The sequence below is a fragment of the Notolabrus celidotus genome, chromosome 15 (assembly GCF_009762535.1).
Source record: "Notolabrus celidotus isolate fNotCel1 chromosome 15, fNotCel1.pri, whole genome shotgun sequence".
NCBI lineage: Eukaryota > Metazoa > Chordata > Actinopteri > Labriformes > Labridae > Notolabrus > Notolabrus celidotus.
In genome coordinates, this window is record NC_048286.1 from 12,880,802 (window position 1) to 12,907,425 (window position 26,624).

The 26,624-nt window shown below is 39.3% G+C and overlaps 1 protein-coding gene across 1 annotated transcript; it reads left to right on the top strand.

Moving 5' to 3' along the window:
- Positions 1–6,051: 6,051 nt before the first annotated feature.
- Positions 6,052–26,138, top strand: kiss1ra (KISS1 receptor a). Its single transcript, XM_034702244.1, has 6 exons — positions 6,052–7,239; positions 12,826–12,975; positions 14,177–14,301; positions 22,581–22,716; positions 22,884–23,122; positions 24,342–26,138. Exons 1-6 carry the CDS (start codon positions 6,987–6,989, stop codon positions 24,723–24,725), a joined length of 1,287 nt encoding a protein of 428 aa, XP_034558135.1. The 5' UTR covers positions 6,052–6,986; the 3' UTR covers positions 24,726–26,138.
- The last annotated feature ends 486 nt before the right edge of the window (positions 26,139–26,624 follow it).

The window sequence follows — 26,624 nt, forward strand, 5'->3', positions numbered from 1 at the left end:
CCTAACCCTAACCCCAATCCTAACCGTAACCCTACTCTCAACCCTAACCCTAATCACAACCCCAACCCTTATCCTAACCCTAACCCTAATCACAACCCTAACCCTAATCACAACCCTAACCCTAATCACAACCCTAACCCTTTTCACAACCGTAACCCTTATCACAACCCTAACCCTAATCACAACCCTAACCCTAATCACAACCCTAATCCTAATCACAACCCTAACCCTAACCCTAATCACAACCCTAACCCTAATCACAACCCTAACCCTAATCACAACCCTAACCCTTTTCACAACCGTAACCCTTATCACAACCCTAACCCTAACCGTAACCCTAATCACAACCCTAACCCTACTCTCAACCCTAACCCTAATCACAACCCTAACACTAATCACAACCCTAACCCTAATCACAACCCTAACCCTTATCCTAACCCTAATCACAACCCTAACCCCAATCCTAACCGTAACCCTACTCTCAACCCTAACCCTAATCACAACCCCAACCCTTATCCTAACCCTAACCCTAATCACAACCCTAACCCTAATCACAACCCTAACCCTAATCACAACCCTAACCCTTTTCACAACCGTAACCCTTATCACAACCCTAACCCTAATCACAACCCTAACCCTAATCACAACCCTAATCCTAATCACAACCCTAACCCTAACCCTAATCACAACCCTAACCCTAATCACAACCCTAACCCTAATCACAACCCTAACCCTTTTCACAACCGTAACCCTTATCACAACCCTAACCCTAATCACAACCGTAACCCTAATCACAACCCTAACCCTTTTCACAACCGTAACCCTTATCACAACCCTAACCCTAATCACAACCCTAACCCTAATCACAACCCTAATCCTAATCACAACCCTAACCCTAACCCTAATCACAACCCTAACCCTTTTCACAACCGTAACCCTTATCACAACCCTAACCCTAATCACAACCATAACCCTTATCACAACCCTAACCCTAATCACAACCCTAACCCTAATCACAACCCTAATCCTAATCACAACCCTAACCCTAATCACAACCGTAACCCTTATCACAACCCTAACCCTAATCACAACCCTAAACCTTTTCACAACCGTAACCCTTATCACAACCCTAACCCTAATCACAACCATAACCCTTATCACAACCCTAACCCTAATCACAACCCTAACCCTAATAACAACCCTAACCCTAATCACAACCCTAACCCTAATCACAACCCTAATCCTAATCACAACCCTAACCCTTATCACAACCCTAACCCTAATCCTAACCCTAATCACAACCCTAACCCTACTCACAACCCTAACCCTAATCACAACCCTAACCCTAATCACAACCCTAACCCTAATCACAATCCTAACCCTAATCACAACCCTAACCCTTATCACAACCCTAACCCTAATCACATCCCTAACCCTAATCACAACCCTAACCCTTATCACAACCCTAACCCTTATCACAACCCTAACCCTTATCACAACCCTAACCCTAATCACAACCCTAAGCCTTATCACAACCCTAACCCTAATCCTAACCCTAATCACAACCCTAACCCTTATCACAACCCTAACCCTAATCACAACCCTAACCCTAATCACAACCCTAACCCTTATCACAACCCTAACCCTTATCACAACCCTAACCCTAATCACAACCCTAACCCTTATCACAACCCTAACCCTAATCCTAACCCTAATCACAACCCTAACCCTAATCACAACCCTAACCCTAATCACAACCCTAATCACAACCCTAACCCTTATCACAACCCTAACCCTAATCCTAACCCTAATCACAACCCTAACCCTACTCACAACCCTAACCCTAATCACAACCCTAACCCTAATCACAACCCTAACCCTAATCACAATCCTAACCCTAATCACAACCCTAACCCTTATCACAACCCCAACCCTAATCACAACCCTAACCCTAATCACAACCCTAACCCTTATCACAACCCTAACCCTAATCACAACCCTAACCCTTATCACAACCCTAACCCTAATCACAACCCTAACCCTTATCACAACCCTAACCCTTATCACAACCCTAACCCTAATCCTAACCCTAATCACAACCCTAACCCTAATCACAACCCTAACCCTTATCACAACCCTAACCCTTATCACAACCCTAACCCTAATCCTAACCCTAATCACAACCCTAACCCTACTCACAACCCTAAACCTAATCACAACCCTAACCCTAATCACAACCCTAACCCTAATCACAATCCTAACCCTAATCACAACCCTAACCCTTATCACAACCCTAACCCTAATCACAATCCTAACCCTAATCACAACCCTAACCCTAATCACAACCCTAACCCTTATCACAACCCTAACCCTAATCACAACCCTAACCCTAATCCTAACCCTAAACCTAATCACAATCCTAACCCTAATCACAACCCTAACCCTAATCACAACCCTAACCCTTTTCACAACCGTAACCCTTATCACAACCCTAACCCTAATCACAACCATAACCCTTATCACAACCCTAACCCTAATCACAACCCTAACCCTAATCACAACCCTAATCCTAACCCTAATCACAACCCTAACCCTTATCACAACCCTAACCCTAATCACAACCCTAACCCTAATCACAACCCTAACCCTTATCACAACCCTAACCCTAATCACAACCCTAACCCTAATCACAACCCTCACCCTACTCACAACCCTAACCCTTATCACAACCCTAACCCTAATCACAACCCTAACCCTACTCACAACCCTAACCCTAATCACAACCCTAACCCTACTCACAACCCTAACTTTAATCACAACCCTAACCCTTATCACAACCCTAACCCTAATCACAACCCTAACCCTTATCACAACCCTAACCCTAATCACAACCCTAACCCTAATCATAACCCTAACCCTAGCCCCAACCCTAACCCTAACCACAACCCTAACCCTAATCATAACCCTAGGATCAGGGTGAGAATGATTTTGTAACAGAATAAATACACACAATTGGGCAATTATAAGGCTTCTCATAAAAACACCATACGGAAAAGGGTTTTCAACACAAACCATTAGTTTTTGCAAAATTAAGGTAAAATATACGGCTACAAAAGATCCTAAATTAAGAGCCGTTCGGGAGTCGAAAGAGCCGGCTCTTCTTTGGGGGCTGAGTCAAAAGAGCCGGCTCTCTGAAAAGAGACGAACTTCCCATCACTATTCGGGTCTGCGCCTAATCTGTATCATGGCATCATGTGTGGGCAAATTAACGTAATAGAAATACGACAACCCTTTACCTAATTACAAGATGTACAACTTAAAAATACAGGCAATCAAGCAATACATTGTAAATTAATCAACTTACCTAAACACAAATAGAAGTTTTAACTGATCAGCCAACCTAGTGAATAAAAAAAAAAAGGTCCAAAAACATCCCGACACCCCCCTTTTTTTTCATCTTTTTCATCTCATTCATTCCCAAAAGTATAAAAGGTCAGCTCTGTTCTAACAGGTAAAAAAAAGTCCAAGTGTACTCTGATTCAAGGACAGATAATCATAATAATAGTCAATGATAATCAGGATTGAAAGTGTCCAATCAGTTGACTATCACTATGTATAAATAAACACATAAAAAACAGGTCACTTCAATGTTTTAAATGAACATGGTCATTAATGTGTATACTAATGTAAATGGACTCTGAGGTTGGAAAAGGTTTGCACTGATTTATGGTTGAGGAACCAAAAATTACATACAAAGATACATTGAAAACACAATTCTAACACGAATCAAAGAAAAACATTGAGGTTTTTTTTGCAAGTTGGACAGTGTGCTGGATTCTAGTAATTTTATTTTGTATCATTTGTCTCCTACGCACAATGAAGTAGCTGTGCAAAGCACTTTTTTCAGTGGGGTTGTACGAGTTTTATGTCACTAGTATTTGTAGGTGGAAGAGCACATCTGTGCTGTGTCTGCAAATAGTGCAAAAACAAACGGGCTGCCTGGTGGCAAAGTGAAATGCTGAAAAAATCCCAAGTAGAGCGTAGACTCAAACCGAGATGAGTGCTTGGGTCAGAGTCTTTCAAAATTGGCTAAATAACGTGGCAGAACTGACCCCATCTGCTGATAACTGAAGCCTAGCTTGCGTGCTGTTTCTCTCTGCTGTTTCTCAATAAAGGGGCCGAGCTGAGTGGCATCCGTTGTGGCTAGTACAATAACTAGCGACATAAAACTCGAACAACCTCACTTAAAAAAAATGAAATATCCCTTTAAAATGTATATTCTACCACAGCATGTGGTCAACTGGGTCCAAGGTGAACCCTCATGAGGCAAAGCTTTCGGTGTCTGTCACATCACACCAACTGGCATTCAATGTTGCATAATAAGAATTTAGTGGCTCCAGGCTACCAGAGTGATTTCTCTGAGGTGAAAGGTACGCTGCCCTACACCTGCAATGTTGCAGAGAAAAATTAGGTTCTGACATAATTTAGAGACATTAACATATATGTCCTGAGGGCAGCTGAATTAACTCAGGGTAATACAGGACGTTGTACTTTGTGACAATTATGAGTGAAAAGGCAAACATATCAGCCCAATATAATTATTGATATGATTGCTTGAAGACTGTTCAGTTTTAATAATTTCATATGTCATTTTTATCAAGTTGGGAATTTATCTATTGATGTATCTATTTGATTATTTATCTCCTTATCCTAAATTTCCAATACTGAGAATGCTGGGAGGTTGATGTTGAATATTCCTCAAACAAACATACTGTGATAAAAAATCTGTACACACAGGAGAGTCTGGTTGACCAGGTGCAGACCATTTTTCCAACCCTTCAGGGAGTGCTAGAAGTCGATCTATCCAAGCAATCCCATTTAGCAGCATGGAAAAATAAGGCTGTGTCTGTCCATCATGACTTGTGCAGGTTCCCCGCCTGAAGGCCCATTTATAATTCAGCAGGAGGACGTCAGTGGTCCTAGAAATGAAATCACTCCTGCCTTCTACGCTTAGCTTTGCATCAGGTGAGCTGGCGTTAAATCACCTTCTTCCCTTTGGTTTCAGAGTCCTGTGAGGCGTTTGATGCTTTGGTGTCAGGCAGCAGGACATCTGGCAGAACTCTCTGTCCAAGTGTTTGTGCACAAGAAGCATATAAATAGTCAGTTATGAGGATGAACGATTTATTGGAAGACTCATTCATTTTATGAGTTTGTCTTTGTTTTGTTTGAAGCATGTTGTATTAATCCCTGTGACTTGACTATAGACTGTGTAAATAATGGAAGTAGTATCCGTGACGTCACCCATCTGTTCCTGAGCGCTGTTTTGAAGCCAATCGACAGTGGCAGCCATATTGGAAATGCAGAACTCAACCAGGCATAGTGTGACGTAAAGGGGCGGAGTTTGAGCCTCTTAGCCAACAGCTATGTGTTCCTGACCGGGAGTCAAGTCAGTTATGTCCTTATTTGGGCAAAAACTCGTAATCTTAATATCTTCTGAACCATCACCTTAGAAAACAATGTGTGCCGATAGAGAAATAAGCTACGTAGAGCCAAGCCGTTTTTTGAACCAGGCTGTAAACATGTTTATTAATGCTGCAAAGATCACCTTTTTGAATTGGCGTCTATGTGATTTCCAGTGTTTCTGCAGCCAGCCTCAAGCGGCTTCTCGATGAATTGCAGTTAATAACACTTCCGCATGGGCTTCATAGTTTGAGACCGGAGGTTGCCGGTTGGACTTGACACTGTTATTATCGCTCCTTCCTGCCCACACTCTGTGTAGAGTGATGACACCTAAACTACAGGACGTGTGTTATTTCTATTCCCTGTAGAGCGGAGTAAGATGAGAGAGGGTGATGGACGGGGAGGACTTTTGGTCAAATTGTTTCAATAAGATGGACTGAGGGATAATGTTGCTAGGAGACCCTGTCAGCTATTTATCCCAGAATCATGCAGAAGCCCACGTGCATTCAGAATCACTGTGTGTGTGTGTGTGTGTGTGTGTGTGTGTGTGTGTGTGTGTAAATGTGTGTGTATGTGTGTTCTCCTCTCCCCACTGCGTCTGTGTGTCCTTGCTCTCTCGCACTATAAATCCGCCAGCATCTCCTTCGCTCTCAGCTCGAGTAAAGTCAAGGCTGCTTTTCACTGTGGTGTAATCTGCAGTCAGCTCAGCGCTGCTCACAGGATGAACAACGGATGATGCTTGAGGTTTTTCTTCCCTTTGTAATACAAAGCGTTTTGGTTGGCATACTTTAGTTAAGGATGCAGGGCAAATCTTAACTCCCACACAAGTCCGTGTCTTTTTTTTTGAGTGAAGTGATTCAATGGAAGGGCAAAGGCACAGGGGGAAAAATACTTTAACCTCAACAACGGAGGAACAAAGAGGACTGGGAACAAACTGGAGAAGAAGCTGCAAGTCAATGGAGTCTTTACCTCTGGGTATTTGATGAGCGGGCTCGTAGATGATGTTTGTTTTGCTTCAACGCTCTGAGGGTCGATACGATAGCAGCAGAGATGCTATTTCCATCCAACTTGATCTGAAAACCAAAACTCTCTCTCTTCTCTTGTTCGCATTCTGTCCTGTGGTGTGCTCTTCATGAAGACTTTTTTTTCTTGGTTACTATGTCCCTGCACTGTGCTGTGCTGAAATGAACATCTCTTTGCCATCTTGTCTTTCCCTCTTGTCACTCTCTTTCATTCCTCCACCTCTTCATCTACCTTGAAAACCTTTTTCCACAGACACTCACTTCTTCATCTTCTATCCTTGTTAAGTTCTCCTTATCTTGCACTTCTATGACTTTTGCCTTTTTTCTCTCAACTTTCTCCCCATTTTCAGCTATCTATGTTTGGGTCCTACCTACATCATTTATCTAAACTCCTTACCCTATCTCTAAATTGTCATAGCTTCCTTTACTCTTCCAACAGCCAGCCCCTCTCAGTACCTTTTCCTCTTTAACGCCCTCATAATCATCCTTACCCGTCCTGTCACCATGTATGCCTCCGAGGAGTTCTGGAACACTACCGAGCCGGTTTGGATCAACGGCTCCGAAGCAAACTTTTCTCTGGGAAGACACAGGGATGATGAGGAAGAGGAGGGAGATCAGCACCCTTTCCTCACAGATGCCTGGCTCGTCCCTCTCTTCTTCGCGCTCATCATGCTGGTGGGACTGGTGGGAAACTCGCTGGTTATTTATGTGATTTCCAAACACAGGCAGATGAGGACAGCGACTAACTTCTACATAGGTGAGTCAGTAAGAAAGTCTGTATTTCTGAGCTGCGGTGGTTTGTAAAAGAAGATTTTCAAATGGATTAGATGCAGAAATATTGAAACACAATATTGAGAACTAGTGAGTTAGGATGTACATGCATCTACTAAGGCTGCATGATATGGTTGCATGTCTCTTTCATCTTGGAGAAATGCTTCAGTGCATGCCAAACAGTGAGTTCAAAAGAATCTCTGAGGTTCATGTGGAGAACCAGCGTGATCTATTTATCTTCCATATGTCCAAGCCGTACATGGCTACATGTAAGGATGTCCATGTTGATCACAGGTTTCACTCTTGTCTTAACAGCAGGACACTGTAATAATTGGATGTGTCCTTAATTCCAAACTGCAAAAAATCTATACATTTCAAGGCAGTTATAACAGGTAGGGGGATTAACAATTTGTGTTTGTAAAATTGATAAAGTCAACTTAAAGAAAATAAATTCAGCATGTTTTTTGGTAGCTCTTGCATGTTCGCTTCTTTGCAGATGATATGTAGATGTTGGTGCAATATATTTACACTCCAAAGGACATCATAGACTTCAAAGTTAAAATGTGTTGCCATTATCTCAGTCTTTTCAGTTCCATTAAAAGATAACTATTATTTATTATATTATGTTTAAAGGTGACATATCATGCAAAATGGACTTTTTAATGGTTCTCTACCTGAAATATGTTTCCCTGATATGTCTACAAACCCCATGAAAATGAAAAAAATCCATTCTGCCCCTGTTCTGATTTCTCCACCTTTCTGTAAATGTGTGCTGAAACGAGCCGTTTCAGTTTTCATTGTTTTTGTTACGTCACAACGACATCTGATCTGTCACGGAGTCAGAGCTCGGAGCTTGTTCAGCCCATAGACTGTATAAAATACAATTCAACCCCTCCTCCGTTTTTCATTACCTGCACACATGTGCTAACAAGGAGCTTAGGAAGGAGACATGCTAGTTGTAGGCAAAGGTCGGTTTTACTCACCACGTCTGCTGATTTGAAGATCTAGGGGATGATTTTTATATTTCATGGAAAAGGGCTAGCGCTAGTTAGCATAGCCACATAGCTACATAGCTACATGTTCATAGCTGTAGCTGTGTACCAAGACACACGTCGACATACTGACAAATAAAACAACAAGAAACACTAAATCTGTGACCAATCCTTCATAAAAGGTCCTGCTGCCTTTCTGGCAGAGGTCGGTTTTACTCCCCACGTCTGCAGATTTGAAGATCTAGTGGATGATTTTTATTTATCATGGATAAGTGCTAGCGCTAGTTAGCATAGCCACATAGCTACATGTTCGTAGCTGTGTACCAAGACACATGTCTACATACTGATAAATAAAACAACAAGAAACACTAAATCTATGACCAATCGTTCAGAAAGGTCCTGCTGCAGGCGCCTCTCCGTCAGGATCAGATTCAGAGGGTTGAAGTAACGCGATCTCTGAGCAGCCGTGTATATTCAGCCAACATGTAAACATTAGATCAACGTGCTGGAGAGCCGAGGGGATATCCACTTCCTGAGGGGGTGGGTCAGAGAGAAAACCAACCGTTCTGAGCTGGGCTGACGAAGAGAGTTTTTCAGACATGCCAAAATCTGATTTCAAAGTGGGTTTTTTTAGCATAAACTTCAAAGACACGTTTTGGGGACCTCTTAGACCAATATATTTTGATGAAAAAAAGCGTAATATGTCACCTTTAAGTGCTTGGATGATTTCCAAAAGAAATTGAGAGTTAAAGGGTGCTTCCACTTGCCAATTCAAGTTTCAAGGATTGCATGCAATGCAGTGAACATTTAATGACACATACCCAAGTTTGTGTGCAGTCAAACATGGTTGACCCTCCAGATTTGTATTAATTCTTGTAAGATACATTTTTATCTAGTGATCATGGTCTTTGTATCATCTGCTATACAAGTACTATAAAGAGATTATGTTGTGTGTATGACTGCGTTAGGTGATTGCTGATTCATGTTGACTTGTGCCTAATATTAAACGCAATGTAGCCAAAACTATGCTCTTTCCAGGTAACATTGATTTTCCCATCACACTTTGATATTGGTTTGGTTTTTGGAAAATATCATGCTCTGGTCAATAATAAATGTAAACAATGACTTTTGATACACAGAACACAATGAAGGAATGAGAAAAAACAAACATTAATGCGTGAAAATGTTGCAGATCTAGGGCTACCATCTCATCTTCTAACTGTGGAGATATCAGTTTGTATCATTTTGGCGCCCCCTGTGGACAATGTGTCGTACCTCAACTCTCTGTGGATTTTGTCCTGTACATGACTAAGTACTGTTTCTAACAAACAAAAAAATAGATAAATAAACAAATGTTTTTTAAAACTTTCAAATGTATAACTTTTTGAGAATTTTGGGAAATATCTGTAAAAAGGTTGTTCTGGCACAAGAGCTGTTGTTCACTTCATCCAACACCTACCCCCCTGCAGCGGTCTTAAGACTGATTTATACTTCTGCGTCGGCCCCTACGCAGCAGGGGCCGACGTGTTACATGTTGCTGTTTATCATACAGACATGATTACAGGGAAGAATAAAGAGGAGGAGATGGAATACATGGACGATGTGCGGCCGATGAGTGAGGATCCTGGAAGTGCTGTAAATGTGGGAAATACAAGCCGCAGAGCAGACCAATCACAGAGCTTGCAGTCGATAGTTACAATTATATAAAGCGATCGATAGTCAGAAATCACTTGATAAACACAATGCAGATAAAACAAGATGTTTTCTTCTATTTGAAGCATGTTGTTGTTTCTTCTTTACTGTATAGGGATCCAGTGTTTTTGTCCCTTCGGTCAAACATTCTTAATATTCTTAATTCATCTGTTTCTACTGCAATTTAAAACATTGTCTTTTTACAGATTTATCATTTTACATCTCGGCTAAGCTTTATACTTTTTGCTGTAATGTTGGGGTACGTTTTCCATCAATTTTTTTTAAAGATATCCATTCATTCTCAATTTTTAATTCCACAAATTGAAAATGCATCGAATAGAAAATGAATGGAAACATGCAAACACTGTTTATGTTGTCTAGCTGATTGCATTAATCTCAGGGGTATTAAGTAAAACAAGGAAAGTCAAAGGAGTGCATCTATCAGGTTTCCTCTGGTTTTCTGTGCGCACAGACTCCATGCCTGGGTAATTGATCTCTGTTGTTGAAGTCGATTATGTCACATCTCACAGATCCCTTTGGTCACCTGTCTTTCAAAAGGACTTTCAAAAGTTGATTGATGAACAAGGTTCAGGTTCTTACAAGATAAGGATTGAAAAAAATAAAGAATGCTTGTCTCATAGATGAAAATGTAAATGAGCCTGTGCGGGGACCAATTCAGTCAGTGTTTGTTATCTATGTGTGACATGAATTCAATCTTGGATAATATCCCAGGGCCACATCACTGAAGCATTTTAATATTCAGCAACATTAGATCAGCTCCTGCACCATCTGCCCACCCCTTCAACATAATGGTCTAGCCACTGTAATATGATGATATCAGCTGGTAAAACAAATAGGAAGATGTGCGTGGTGTATTTGTCACTATGACAGACTAAACACAAATAAGAAAGCACAATCAGATGGGCAAGGTTATCTCCGCAGCCTCTGCTTGGAGTACCATGACGGTATTGGGTAAGCAATGTGAATTTAAATGAAGCCTTTTCTGTGTTTTTAAGGAGTCTGTGCGTGTAGGTGCATAGATAAACTGAGGTCAGTGTATTGACAGTTAAAGCCCCTTGATTATCTATTAATGTCTGCATCAAGTTCAACCTTGCTGGTTCTGAAGTAGTCTCATAGCAATTGACAATGATTACCTAACTTACCAATGAGCAGTGCAGGGTCACCATAAACAGACAGTCCTGCTGTGGAGAACAAGTCTGGAATCAAACGGTGGAAAAGAAACGTAGCTGATTCGCAGCATGTACAGCATGAGAATTGCACTGGATTGCATGAGATATACAGGTATTGCTTTCACTTCTGTCAACTCCAGATAGGTAATGACACTGGGAAAAGCAGTACACAGACAGGTTTTTAACTTATCTACACTTCAGTTCACTCCAACAACTGATTTGAAAGAATCTCAGGAGGTTGTATCATATCTGAAGCAGATAGAAGCTGATTTCATTGGGATTATTTCAGTAGAAAGTTAAATCATGTTATTTACACCATGTGACAATCATCTCTGTTGTTCAATTTAAATTTTTTAGAAATTAGGTAAATGTGATGTAAACACAATGAAAATTTGACATCCTAATTTCCAAAGGCCCAGTGCGACAAGGTTAAAATGTAGCCTATTGTTTGGTCCAAAACCCAAAGATATTCAAATTGACGGGACTGCTTGCTGTCAGTCATTTCAGCAAGCTCACATTAGAAGTAGCCAGGGAACAGCATACAGGTTGTTCTTGCTATAGCAAACAAGGTTCCATCCCTCAACATCTGTGCAGCCTGTAGACTGTATGAAACATCAATGTAGTCTCAGTGATGTCACCCCTTGGTTGGAACACATGTCTGGGGTTTCCACAATGCTCATCGTATATTATAAACAACACATCAACCTTACAAAGCCCAGTTGTACGGCCACTATTTTATCATATATGAACAAACCGGAGCCACAAGAACTTTAATGCTACTGTTGACAAAGCAGGAGCTTGGATACAGGTATACATCCACAGCAAGAGTGCCGCTCGAAACTGACTTCAATGACAAAAGCAACAGCGGCATATTGTGACTCCTTACTTGTTACTTAGAAACACAATATGTCTCTAAGGTATGTAATGTCAACTGGTACGAAGCCAAATGATAGCTTTGGCAGTATTACAAATAGAAATGCTGCCTCAATGTAACTTTCATTGGTCCTCTGCACAAGCAAAAAGGTGGCAGGCATTTGGCTTCAACATAAAAATATCATCAAATAAACTATGCCCCAAATTTTGCAAATATTCCGAACTTGTAGCCTTTGTTTAGTCAAAATGGATGAGTTAAAATAATGCACTCCTTGGACAGTGTGTTCGAATAAAGAAATGAGCTGTTCAGACCAAGGTTGTTTTTTGTACCAGACTGTACAATGGTTGAATTTTGCGGTACAAATAGCCATGTTAACATGGTTGTTAATGGGCTTCCTTTGCTTTTGAAGCAAGCCTGAAGAGGACACTTTGGGGACAGCACTTCCACATTTGGTTTAATTTTCAACACAGGAGGTTGCAGCTTGTTTTAGACTGATTTCAGTCTGAGCTGATTCAGACTGAGTCAAAAAAACAAGTTACAGCTTTGGTTCAGATGTAGCTCCAGTGAAAGTTCAGCAGGGAAGATTTGCATACACAGTGGTGGCCTAGTTCTCTTTTTTTCCTCTCTCACTTGCTCACCCATTTTCTCTGGCTGCATTTTCTGGGGCTTGTATTGGTTAATCAGATGTAGAACTTGTAGTCTCTCCATCCTATAGCACAGTCCTACACCCTCATTGTAAGACAATCAATTTTCTGTCCTCTTTTTAAATATGATGTTGATTTGTGTGCCTCTCCACCTCCCATCTCCACCTGGTCTCTCTGCAGAATCATCAGTCCTCATCCATCATTCATCTGGTCCTAGCAAATCATCAGCCACTTCCACCAGTGTCTGGACTTTGTGGGGAATTCCTGATCAGACATCCTGCGAACACAAAATCTCCCCACCTCCTCCACACGCCATAGATCTTCTGTCAAGTTAAATAACTTCAGTATTTGTTGTGATGAAAACATTTAATTTTGTAACTTTTCTCCCCTGATTGAAATACAGTCAAGGCATTTTGTTAACAACTCAGATGGCTAGCGCTGATTTAGACCATGAAATGTGTTAAACAAACTGGGCGGTAGTTTTTGTTTCGATGAATGGTGAATGCTGGATAAACCATGTCATGCCCAACAACTGCTAATGACAAACCAGAAGCCTTATAAAGTGGATTACATTGCTAACTAGCCTGGCAGCGTGCTGATATGTTTCATAGTTTGTTAATTTCATTGGCTGTACGACACAGCAGCATTTTTCTCAGCGCTGTTAACACTAACTTGAAAATAAAATTTGAATTAAAGGTTTTCAAAGTAATTCACATTAGGCTGGCAAGGTAAGGCTACCTTTAAAGTAGGTTTGCACAAGTAAAAGCCCTCCAGTGATAAAAACAAGTAGACAGGGGAAATTATAGATTGGCAAAAGGCATGTTAAGAGGAAGTGTCGTTGGATTGATGGTTTTTAGATGATTACTAACTGTTTCCTTTTCCTATCCACACAGCTTCACTTAAAGCATGGCAAAGCTGAAAAATAGTCATTTTCACCCAAACCCTGACCAAAGTGTTGTCACATCATGAAAAGGATTGGTTTTCTTCAGCAGAGTTTTGCCGTGGCATGCTTTTGAGCTCTGAGGGACGATGTGGAGGCAGCAGCTGTTCTTCTCTCTCCTATTCTTTTATTTCCTATTCACATGAACACATCTTATTCCTCTGAGCATGTTCCTGTCTTGGCTGTGATGAAATGAGCTCCTCCGCAGCATTAAGGCTCTTGGTCCAATCTCTTTTTGGCATGCTATTCACTCTGCCTGCTCTTTCCCTGAAGTGAAAGAAAATATTTAACAGGAAATAATTGAAAATATTTCTGTATACAGTTCTTAAAGTCATGAATTAACACCACGTTGTCCTTGAAAAGCAGCCAGTGAAAATATTGACTTACTTTGAGGTAATTAACTACACTGATTATAGATGCATTTATAATATGAAATTGCTACATATCCTTTTGATAGATGATTAAACGTATGTAATTCTTGTTGCTATGGTCGGACTGTTTACTGTCCCCCTGCTGTAAATACAATACCTGTACAACACTGCTATCAGACTGCACACCTGACATCTTGTTTGTTGCTTTCTCTCTGTGCAGCAAACCTCGCTGCCACTGACATCATCTTCTTGGTGTGCTGTGTCCCCTTCACTGCCACCCTCTATCCTCTCCCTGGATGGATCTTTGGCAACTTCATGTGCAAATTTGTTGCATTTCTACAGCAGGTAAACACAGCTCATGCCAATTCCAACCTAATAAAACATTTTTTTGGTCATTTATGTGCTATCTGTTATTTTTCAGCAAAAAGTGTTCCAACAAAGACAAACAGCTCTGATTTTCTCTTCAATTAAACATCCTGGAGTCATTATTATGATTCATAGTTAAGACTGCCACAATCAAAAGTCTTTCTTCAGCTTGCTATGCACTGATTTCATTACCCAGCTGTTTCCAAAATGAGTCTTTCTAATCTGCTTGAAGAGGTCCCAGCTAGACCTTTCAATTTATGGCAAAGCACAGTCTCAAGAAAGATTCAGAGCAAATCTACTATTATCTTAAACTGAGGCCATGTTCCCTCTTTTAGCCCTTTTCACCCTCTTCCAATCTCACCTTCTCCTGAGGGAAAAGTCTGACTCATAAGCTGCTAAATGCTACACTTTGTTCACCTGATAGACACTTAGTTTGTCCCTCTGCTGTATATGACTCTCAGCAGATAGCACAGGCAGTGGAGATGTACAGTATATAAAAATCTATCTTAGCGCACATTATGTGTCAGTGAGTAGGTGTGAAGCTCTGAACTTTACAGGTCACATTTTTCTACTTCACTGTTATTACAGTAAGCCATGTACTGGTAATTGTAGTCTATGCTCAGTGACCACTCAAAACGTTTTATATTGAAAGGGTTAGACTTTCACTGTGAGTCCTGAAGAAGCGTGGTGGTTGCCACAATCTTCTTCAGTTGATAAGCACCCTGTCAAGTGATGCACACCTTTTCTTTAAATGTCATGAGAAGAGATTGTGATTAGAGTGTGGGGTTAAGTCAATTAATACTCTGTTTTATTCAAAGTGTGTGTTAGAAGTGTTCATTATAAAGAGAGGAGGTGGAGACAGCCTGTCGGGATAAATCAAAAGACGACACCATCTTTTGTGTGAAGAGTGACTTGATGTAGCCGATAATTTGAACATTAGACAGAAAAATGTCAGTCAGAGGGACATACCAAGAAGAGAGTCGGGCAGGCAGAGAGGCTAAAAGCATTTAAAATAAAAATATGGAGATGTATTCACCACACCTGATGGCTATGACTCTAGGAGCTTGTCTTCAGTGAAACAATGACTCCTACAGATGAAAATAGAACCCAGACCTTATTCTGTTAAGAAAAGCTCTCTCAAAGCAAGTCTGTTTTTTGGTCTGTCCACCCATTACTCAACTTGCGTCTGTGTTAAATATTTAGGGTGCTTTCACACCTGGATTGCCTGGAGAAGTTGTTCCAAAAAAGGGGGCATTCCCCTCCTTGTCTTGGATCATTTGGATGTATACAAACACAGCAATTGCACTCTAATGCAGGAACAAGCGCTGCAAGAATTTTTAGAAGAAGTGGTTTCAGCTTCAGAGCCGACTGTGGCTCAGTGGTACAGTGGTAGAGTCGGTTGGGGTTTGGATCACAGGTCCCTCTGTCCACATGCTGAAATGTCCTCGGCCAAGAGACGGAACCTAAAAATCCCCCATAGAATTGATGGGCTGCCTCTGCCATCAGTGTTTATATCTTGTAGGAATTAGGTAATGTGGCAAGTCATGTAAAGATGACTAGAGAAAGCGCTATGTAAACACAGACCAGTTAATCAAACCATGGAGCAGCTGTTTTGCCATGCAAGTGCAATCAACACAGCATCTGGAACAAATAGCTGCTTCATCCAGTTTAACATCAGCAGGGGAGCTGGTTGCAGGCAGAGCTACATCACAGTACTCAACAAATCTACTGGTCCAACAACTCGGTTGATGCTGAGAATTTTGTCCAGCTAGTTGCACCAGGGAAATGTGTTTTGCCAAGCTGCTCTTGTACCTTTGCATACTTCCATCAGAGTTTCTTGGCCTTTGTGTCACACTGATTGGCAGAGCAGTGGAGGCCCTCTTGTTCAAGTTTGTAAGACAACTATGACAAATATGCTCATCTGCCTCAATGTCAATGTGGTATTTAACCTCCTCTCTGCTCCAAGTCAACTCATGACTCATGTTGTAGGTAGGTTAACATGCTGACATTAGATGCCATCTTGGAGCTGGCTTTCCGCAATGCATAGTGCGACCACTATCCATGGCATCTGTTCACCCATGCAGTGGGGTAAGGAGCTGTGACATAATGATGTAAGGACAGCGCTGCGATCGCATGGGCTTTGGCATCCTTATTGTGTTTCCATGAAGAGAGTCATGCCCCCATTTGTTTTTTGTACTTGTAAGGGAAGGTTCACTAGGTTTTTAATGATCATACCAAGAACTGACTGCTTCTTTTTGCCTCAGTTCTGCCCATTTTTCAAAGAAATATGGACCATTAATCTAATAAGGGTCTAAAACCCCCCACAGTTCAATATAAACAACCAAAGGGAAACAGAAAGGGATGACCTGTGATTGTACTATTACTGCAATGTACATTAATCAACAATTAGGAAGGCAAATTACACCGTGCACTACATACATAGGGATTCCCATAGCACTAATTACTGTGGCATAGCATGAACATGGGTAGAACCTTGGCTTTAATTTTGATGAAGACTAATGTGTAACAGGGTTATTTACATTCTCAAACTAGGATTACTTCTGTTTGTGACTTGAATTCAGAACAGTTATTACAATTATGTGACTACAGCAACACAAAGCTGCAATACTTACAATGTTACAATGTCATTTAGCAGACGCTTTTATCCAAAGCGACGTACATACGAGAACAAGAACAACACAAGCAAAGATCTAGACAAGAGGAAACAAGATCAGTAAGAGTAACAAAGTGCTTCAAGTCAATTTGGGTGCAGGTACTGCCAAGCAGTGTAAAGGCAATGCACAAAAATAAGTAAGGAATTTTTTTTTTTTTTTTCCCTGAAATAAGGAACATCTACAATGAAGCAACCAACCAATTTAAGACCTTCCATTATCATCATCAACAATTAACATCACCACAATAATGACCAAAGTACCAAGTGCTGGGTCCCTCAAGAGCTGAACACCGATTCCCAGAGTAGAGCAGGACAGTGTGAGTCAATCGTAGCTGGAAGACATGATCTGCCACTGGGGACAACAGTGGAGAACAGTCTAGCTAAGTGCATAGTGCTTCCTAAAGAGCTGGGTCTTTAGCTGTCTTTTGAAAGTAGAGAGGGACTTCTACTTTTAATAGAAGCAGCATCAGTTTACATAGGGCATAATAAGCAAATTGTCTGATACAGGAATGGCACTCTGCAGTGGGATAATTTACTTGACAAAATAACAGGTAGAAACGGAGGGAAAAAAATGAACAATTCAACCACAAAGCCTCTTTGCCCAATATAAAGTGACAAAAACTTTGTAAAATTACCAATCAGAAAAATAAATACAATCAGGCATGCCAAACTATCCACCACAAAGTACTGAAACTCTTCCGTTAAACTATGAAATCATGCTGAAGCCAGAAAAAACTACATTGCTGCTAGAATGAGACACAATCATGTATCCTGGTCTTTATGCTAAGCTAAAGCTCAGCCAGTGTTGAGGTTTACTTCTTATTAAATGGGCACATGCATGTTGGGTATCAATCTCCCCAGAAAAGTCTAAACAAATCAACGAAAAAGTTTATTTCTGATAATATCATACTTATCCTTTAACTTTCAACCTTCTACTCAAATAATTTATTGAACTAGGTCCTCAAGACCCAAAGAGTAAACTACGTTAGAATGAACTTTCTTTCATTTTCAGATCTGTATTTGTCCCTGTGAGGTGTGATGAGTCATATGCCCTCTTATCAGACACCAACCTTTCAGGTGTTCAACTCTGATTTACAAAAATCTGATGCAGATACGTGTTCATGTTTTATATTAAGCTGCTGGAAGAAATTGAATCACTACAAAATTCCTTCATCAACAGAATCCAAGAATTAGATTTCTGCTTTTCATACTTCTTACAGCTTCATCTCAGATCTGACAGAGAAGCACCAGCACAAACATACATACATGATTTTTTACTTCACAGTCATACAGTTTAGGTCACTGGTTAGTTAAAGCTCCTGTGTATGTAGTGATTTTAAAGCCAGGAAGAGTTTTAAATCTAATAGATATTCCAGGGATTAACACCAGTTAAGGTTAGCACAATAGTCAAAACAATGTCTTATAGAAATAATTATGTTAATAAAATTTAAAATTACATCCATATTTATTGTGATAGTCTGAAGAAGTAGGCTGGATTCAGATGGAGAGTGAAGCAGCTTATATTAGAAAATCATGCTGTAGTTCATTCTCTTTATTGAATTATTCTGTTTTATACTTAATCTTCAGAAGTTTGTGAGGGGAAAAAGACACTTCAGGCATTTTCTGTTCAAGATATTTCAGTCAGCATATAGTCCTTAAAGAAAATGTGAAAATTATCTCAGTGTTTTTTAATTCTTAATTTTATTTCTTTGGGCAGAAAAATCTGAAAAATTAAACAAATTACAGCCCTCTATAATGATTTTAAATTAGCCTGAACAGTTGATTATTTTATGACGGACCTCCATTAACATTCAAACTTTACTTTAAATCTTCTTATAAAGACCAGTATTACATCCCCTGCCAGGCCCCTTTATTATGGCAGGAATCCTGTCTTTAACGAGTTATGAAAGGCATGCTCCCAATTAATGGCTGAAGCATTGTGCCCTTATCTTGCTGGGACTTATTTCTATCCACATACAGTATGTGATGAGCTGTATGGAGAGGGACAAATGTTGTGAGGTTTTAATAAATTTCTCAAGTTCATGGAGTGAGGGGTTGAGCCACAGATAGCCCCAGACTGATTTAACCCCTGATTATTAAACAAATATTAATGTCAAGATACTATTTAATGATAGACTTTGTATAGATACAGTATATAATATTTCCTGGTTATCCAGAGGTGGTATTGTCTTGATCACTGAAGAGTATGAGCATAATGACATTTGATGATACTCCAGCCTAACTCTCAGCAGACAGTTGAAATGTACCTCTAACTGTGCCTGGTTGTTAAGCACTGGTGTTTGTGTATTAGGTACAAAGAGGTTTGTTTGCTTTAAAAGGGATATTCTTTGCTCCACATGAATGCAAGATGGCTCATTTTAATGAAAACAACACCACCGCACAGAGATGCTATTTCCTTGGTAGTGCCGTTTGTGGAGCATTTAACCCTTTTTACTTTGATTTAGACAAGCCACACAATCATTTTGGGTCATTAGGCCCTCAATTTGTTCTAAAATATGAACAATTATAATTCTCAGACAGAGATAATTTATTATAAAGGCATGCCTCTTATACAAACCTACTTCATATAAAGGCCTGGTGCCTTCTGCAGTTAAAAAAAAATAAAGGCCATGGTTTATATTCAAGGATGTATTTTGACTCTTTAGCTTCAATCACAGCTTATAGCCAAGTTTGTTGTTTATAATATAATTTGTTGATTATATGTTTTACCACATGCATTTGTAAAATATTTGTTGTGTTGCTCTTAGCGTAGCATAGCCAAGCTTAGTTGGAGTAAAGGAGTTAAAGCAAAGATAAAAGCTATCCTGGCTTATTCTTACTGAACAACTTCTTAAAGTTGCTCAGTTGACTGAGCCTATCAGCTGTTTTCACTTTGTTTTATGCTAAGCATATTTAGCAAAGGCTACAGGCAGGCGCTACAGCGATATTAACTTGACAAGATAGGTAATGGACATAGTTTCCTTTGGTTATATTTAAAGGAATAGGCTACAAATTCAAGATTAGACACTAAAGAGTAAACTTGTAATTTTAAACATTGACAAATGATGAATACTTTTGTTAAAAAGGACTTCAAGCTACATCAACTTGACCAACTGTATCCAAGTCAACTGATATTAAATTATTTAGTTCATCATGTGTGAAACCATTTTATTAACTCCAGGGAAATGTTCTAATAAAGCTAAGTTCATCTTTGCAAGAAGTTGAATTAAACATTAACACAGTTATTTTTTTACATTATCTTTTAATCTTTACCCATGCCTTTAAAATAACATCCATTTGTTTTGGGAATGCTGGTTGCATAGAACAATACTTTTGCAAAGCATTATTCAACCTTATCTTATTTAAATAAAAAAAAACAGATGATCTTAAGATATTCTCTTTGCGATACCAAAGCCTGTCCTTTTAAGAAGACATAATGCAATAAAGATAATAAGATATTGTATTCATATTGAGCCATCTTTACACATAACATTAAGGGATTACATTACCCACATCCTTTGTGGTCTTAACACTGAACTGATCACGACCCCTCTCTGTCTTTCTCATTGTACCCTTCAGACACTGATGTGGTGCTCCAACCCTCTGGAGGGTAATGGGTACTGGATTCACAGTCACACATAAGAGGTGGTGAGAGGAAAAGAGAGAGGCGGATAAAGAAACAAAAGAGGGACAGAATTAGATCCTATTTCTATGGGAGCATAGATAGAACTCATGACCTCTGATTTCTCACCCTATTGCACATATTTCAAAGAAAGGCTGATGAGTTTACTGACTGATAACACTGTGCACCATCCTTAGAGGGCACTTCATTTGAAATTAATACGATCTCATTTCTTTGAAGAGGATGAAGAGAGGGCTTATTCCCAAATAGTTATGTTGGAATACTGTGTAAAATATTGACAAAAAACATTTTGATAGTTTGCAAATATATTCAATTGAAAATAGTGCAAAATAGTGAAACTTTTTTCACAAAAAGAAAATTGTATTGTTATTGAAAAACATATCCTCATTTAAGATTTGATGCCAGCAACACATTTTAAAATGGTTGGGACCGGGACAACAAAAAACTGAAAAATAGTGTAAAATACAAAAAAGGTTAACTGCTCTGTTAAAAATTACAAAATAATGTTCCTCTAAATAAAATGTGTAATAATTTGAGCATAATATTGGCTAAAGATTCAGAGAATCTTGAGAAATCTCTGTACAAAAAGAACAGGGCCAGAAACCACTATGGCCGTCATCTTTGGGCCCTTGGGTGGCACTGCATTGAAAAAAGACATGACTCTGCAGTGGAACTCACTGCATATATTTTTCAGTTTCAATGTTTGATGTGTCTTTGTACAATTTTCATCAAATATACCGTTGAAAGGTTTTGCAAACTATGAAATTCTACGTCCCAGCTTTGTTTGGAAGTGGGGTTGTGTATTCTATCTTTCTCCATTTAAAATAAATGCACAGTTGTGTGAAAAGGAATATTAGTAAATACAGTTGCTTATACTGTGAACACCATGACTGAGACTTGAGACATTTTTTTTCTGTGATAGTATGGATTTATGTGTGTTTTATTATCTTTAGTAAAAATAAGGACTCCTTAAAGACCTCATTATTTCTCTGGAACATTATTACCTTGTTTCTAATAGTTAACATTCCTCTGATGAGTCAGAATTCAACTCAATCAAGCACCATTGAACCTAATTTTGAAAAAATAAATGGAATGATTTAAATACTTATCTTTTATGCAGCCTCCCACCTGCTTCCTCCCATGCTCCTGTTTCCTGCATCTTACTCTTTTTTCATTTTCACTCTTCATTTTAAAGCATGAGAGCTCATTAGCAAAATCTCAGATAAGTTGGAGGAAATACAAAACTGGTTTCTTGAGGGAAAAAGCAGCTTGAACTTCTTTTTTGCTTCCTAATGAGGATTGATTAAAACGCTGGATCCACAGGACACCATTAGGAGGGAGGTGGTGCCAGGGTGTTGCATTTAAAACTCTTTCAGATGATGCCATTAGTTTTTGTAAGGATCTCAAAGACACCAAATTCCTGTAATAGCTTGTGAGCCAACTATTTTTGTAGCAATGTATTACTTATTGCTTTAAGTTTGCTAGTTAAAGTCACACTTGTTTTTTTCTGTTTATTTGATACAAGCTATTTTATTTTTTACAAATAATCCTTTATGTCCTTGTATTAAAGTAACATGCTAGGTCTTCTGAGCGATATCTCTCTGTCTAACCGAGAATCATTGAAAAAGAAAAGTTGACATGGCTGACTTCGCCTTTAAAAAAAGCTGCTCAAACACAAGCTTTAACTGCATAAGACCATTGATTCACCAATTTTGTTTACTAGACATCATGCGTATATACTCAGAAGTTATGCCCAAAAAACTGAAACTTATCAGTGTTAGAGGTTCTACAATTTTTCAGCTGCAGTCAGTACCAACATTTATAACTTGGCAGAGATGTAAATTTACATTACCTTGTGTTGTTAAAGTGAGACAATATGTTCCTAAAGAGGGATTTCTAGGAAATGTAGTCCATGTTTTTTATGTGCACTATTTTTCTCAGGTAACAGTCCAAGCCACCTGTATCACTCTGACAGCTATGAGTGGAGACCGCTGTTACGTCACAGTCTACCCTCTGAAATCTCTCCGCCACCGCACCCCAAGGGTAGCCATGATCGTCAGCGTCTGCATTTGGATTGGTATGAACTGCTTGTATGAAGTTAAAGTTAATCTTTTGATCTTTAATTTATTAATCACTAAGTTGATGAAAAATAAGACTCTCTTAAGATAAAATAGTTAATAGATATATGATATGATATGATATTACACTTACTACATTAACTAATATGTTTCTTGTTCTGTCCAGGCTCCTTTATCCTGTCTACACCCATTTTAATGTACCAGCGGATAGAGGAGGGTTACTGGTACGGTCCAAGGCAGTACTGTATGGAGAGGTTTCCCTCTAAGGCACACGAGAGAGCTTTCATCCTCTACCAGTTTATAGCTGCCTACCTACTACCGGTCCTCACAATCTCCTTCTGCTACACTCTGATGGTGAAGAGGGTCGGCCAGCCGACTGTGGAGCCTGTAGACAACAATTATCAGGTATGCAAAGGCTTGCTCTGCTTCATCATTTTTTATTCAAATGACTTTACTTTGTGTAAAGATTTGTCTCTGAGCTCTTGAACCTAATTATCTTCTAATTAAAACTCCAAAAGGTCTTCACTTCTTTTCTCCACCTGTCCTTTGACTAAGCTTGTTAACTTGTCCTTTGATTTTGGCCGTCTCTGAAAAGGTCTTTTGAAGCACCTGTTTTAAAAGCAGCAGCTGTCTATTGTTTAATGATAATCCTGTACCAAAGGAAGGATTATAATAACAAAAAACACAAAAAACTCTGCTGTGCCCTTTAGCTTTATTCACACATAGCTGCCGTTTTACAGTATCAACTCTGGAGCAGCAAATATTTATCTATTTCTAGCTTTCATTAGAGTTCACAAGAAATCTTATTTATACCATGAAATGTCATTGTTGGTAAAAAATGTACAATTCATTTGATTTACAACATTTTCTTCGGTTTACAAATCAGAGATATTGGTATTAAAGAGTATCAAAATAGTGTTGAGCATTCCATCCTGAAAACGACACTAAAAAAATGGCAGCTGTCAGAATTTGTTTTTCAGTGCATCATTTTTATTTGGTGTCCAGGATGGCATCTCTTTTTGTCAAGTAACACTACTTACACAGGAACATGACAAAATCAGCAGACATAGTTTTGTCCACAAGGGGCGCCAAAATTCAGGCAAACAAAAGTTCCTAACAGGAGCTTTAAAAGGAGAAAGGGTGACATTTTTCAAAAGTACTGCAGACACAAGAGTGTTCTTTATTGATTGAAGCAACTATTTTCTAATAAGCTCATCATATTAACTAAAAAAAGTGATGAGTAGTCAGCCTCAGTTTATAGAAACAGTAAGACTTTAAAATAATCCCAGCTTTCAAAGTTTGAATGTATCGTTTTCCCAGGTGTTTTAATCTATTTCTTCTCCTGCTGCTTATTAAATCTGAGGCTAATAAGTAAATTTAAATATACATGCTCTTAACTGGATGGTAAGGGATGGAAGTGGGCCTGCTGTATGAGGAGGATTATGAGGCAGTAGTAGGTTGCAACTGATAGTGTTTTTACATTCAGTATATGGCTGTTTGGTGTAAATAAACAATCTTTGCAAAGAGACAGATGGCCAACCAAATGCAATATATTTCTGCCTTGAAGCTTTACTTTCTATCTGAACACATCTTATTAAAACTCCTCTTATCTCTTTCTCTTCAGGTCAACCTCCTGTCTGAGAGAACTATAAGTATTAGGAGCAAAGTGTCCAAGATGGTGGTTGTAATTGTCCTCCTATTCGCCATCTGTTGGGGTCCAATTCAAATCTTTGTGCTATTCCAGTCATTCTATCCAAACTATCGGCCCAACTACGCCACATACAAGATCAAGACGTGGGCCAACTGCATGTCCTATGCCAACTCTTCAGTCAACCCCATAGTTTATGGTTTTATGGGAGCCACCTTCCAGAAGTCTTTCAGGAAAACATTTCCCTTTCTGTTCAAACACAAAGTCAGAGATAGCAGCATGGCTTCAAGGACTGCCAACGCTGAGATCAAGTTTGTTGCTGCGGAGGAAGGCAACAATAACAACAATGCACTGAACTGAGTACGACGATGAAATGTTTCAAATCTCTTCAAGGGAAGAATCAAAATAACATATTTTTCAGCAATGGGCTTATGGTGTGGAGTCTTAAAAGAACTGGCTGATATCTCATGAGAGGACAGACTTTGTGTTTGGCAGACATTTTTTACTTACATTAATGAATACTAATTAAAAAATCAATGTGTAGAAAAAAAGAGGGTCATTATACAGATGGACACTAACAGTGCTTGGCTCGTCATGTTATCTGTTTCAATGCCATAGCCAGGCAGTGTTGGCACACAACCTCATCCATTGAGCTGCCAGACACCATGGCCAAATAACAAAGGACAGCTGAATACATCTGATGACAAAAAAAGGAACATTTTACCTGAAAGCTGCAGGCGAGAGTCCTCAGTCCTGTGAGATTATGGTTGACACAGTCTGCTTTGCTATAACCAATGTATCGCTTGGACTGCTAACAATACTACATATTCACAAACACAAGAGTGTTGTGTTTTCGAAATGACTTAAGGCTGCTGTTCTGGGAAACAGCAAGCACTTCTCAGCTTTTTAAGTAAGAGTTTGACATTTTAGGAAATATATATTTTTTCTCTCTTGCAGAAAAATGTAACATTTCTCAATATGTTCTTTTTAAAATTTTAGCAAAAGTCATACTGTATTTAAGACCATGTGTCTCTTGTCTGAAGCTAGAGCTAGTAGTGGTTAAAGGTCTTAAACTCATACAAATTGGTTCCACAAGATGATCCATGTTCCTCATTATAGGCAGCTGGCTGCACTTCTGATATATTCTTTTATGTTACTTTACATATAGTTCAACAACAGCCACAGTAATTATGATTTCTTTCTCTGACTTTAATCTCAATGACGTACAAGTGTGTTCTCATAAATGTACGACTTCTATGTGGTTCATATTACAAGTTTATTGTTATAAAAGTAAAACTTTTTCTCTTATGACTTTATCCTCATTATAATACAACTTGATTCACAACACATTACAAGTGTAGTCTCAAAATCCCTCATTGTTCATCCTTAATTGGCCCCAATCCTCTGTGCCATAAGTGGGCCCAAGCTAAGGGAAGCTAATCACGTCTGAGGCCATTTCATAAATGGACTCCCTAAGAAGATCCCAACTTGTAAATAGCGTTCATTTGACATTGTAAGACATCATGAAGGTGGGAAACACAAGGTTCTTTTATCTCTTGCCTAATGATATAGATATATGTAACCCTAAACATGTAGATGTTTCATGTCAGCAAAAGTACATTGTTCATGTAACTTCAATTAGATTGAATGGATGTTGTGTTATATTGTTTGGTCAGTGTTCATTTTTAATCCTCTTATGTTTTAATCCATGACACTCAAGCCAATGAGTAAATACCTAATCCTGGTTTGCACTAATAAACGATACAGAGCGACCACCTGAACAAAGAACAGTATGGTTTTTTCCAGCACATTTAACCAGCTGTGGGCAAAGGGAGCTCAGAATGACAGAGTTATAGTTGTGATTGTGTGTTTAGTTGGATTCCACTGAAACTAAGTCATTATCCAGCTGGAAGAGTCTTTCTCGCAGGTGTGATGAGATGAGCAGACTGAAATAGTGGTCACCAGGTGAAGCATGAAGAGTGTTTACTCTTCCTTTGTGTTCAAGCCTTAAACAGTCACACCTGCTCAATAACACCTTCTCCAGTACTTGCGCACTCTTTAGAGCCGTAGAAACATGCATACACATTTACACAGGCATGCACACGCACTTTCACAGGATATACCCAGGTATTGTTTTCCAGAATCAGCCGCAACACCTTTGAGAAACACCTGTGAATGATCCTGTCAGAGGGATGAAATTGCAAAAGTGGAGGGTACCTGTGTTGCCTTTATGTTCCCTGTTTGGAGAGAGCACTTTGA

Excerpts from the sequence above, each read along its gene's own strand:
- kiss1ra (XM_034702244.1), top strand. The coding sequence starts at position 6,987 with ATGTATGCCTCCGAGGAGTTCTGGAACACTACCGAGCCGGTTTGGATC. Across the intron at positions 12,976-14,176 it reads CGCCATAGATCTTCTGTCAA|CAAACCTCGCTGCCACTGAC; the intron begins GTTAAATAACTT and ends CTCTCTGTGCAG. Across the intron at positions 22,717-22,883 it reads CAGCGTCTGCATTTGGATTG|GCTCCTTTATCCTGTCTACA; the intron begins GTATGAACTGCT and ends TGTTCTGTCCAG.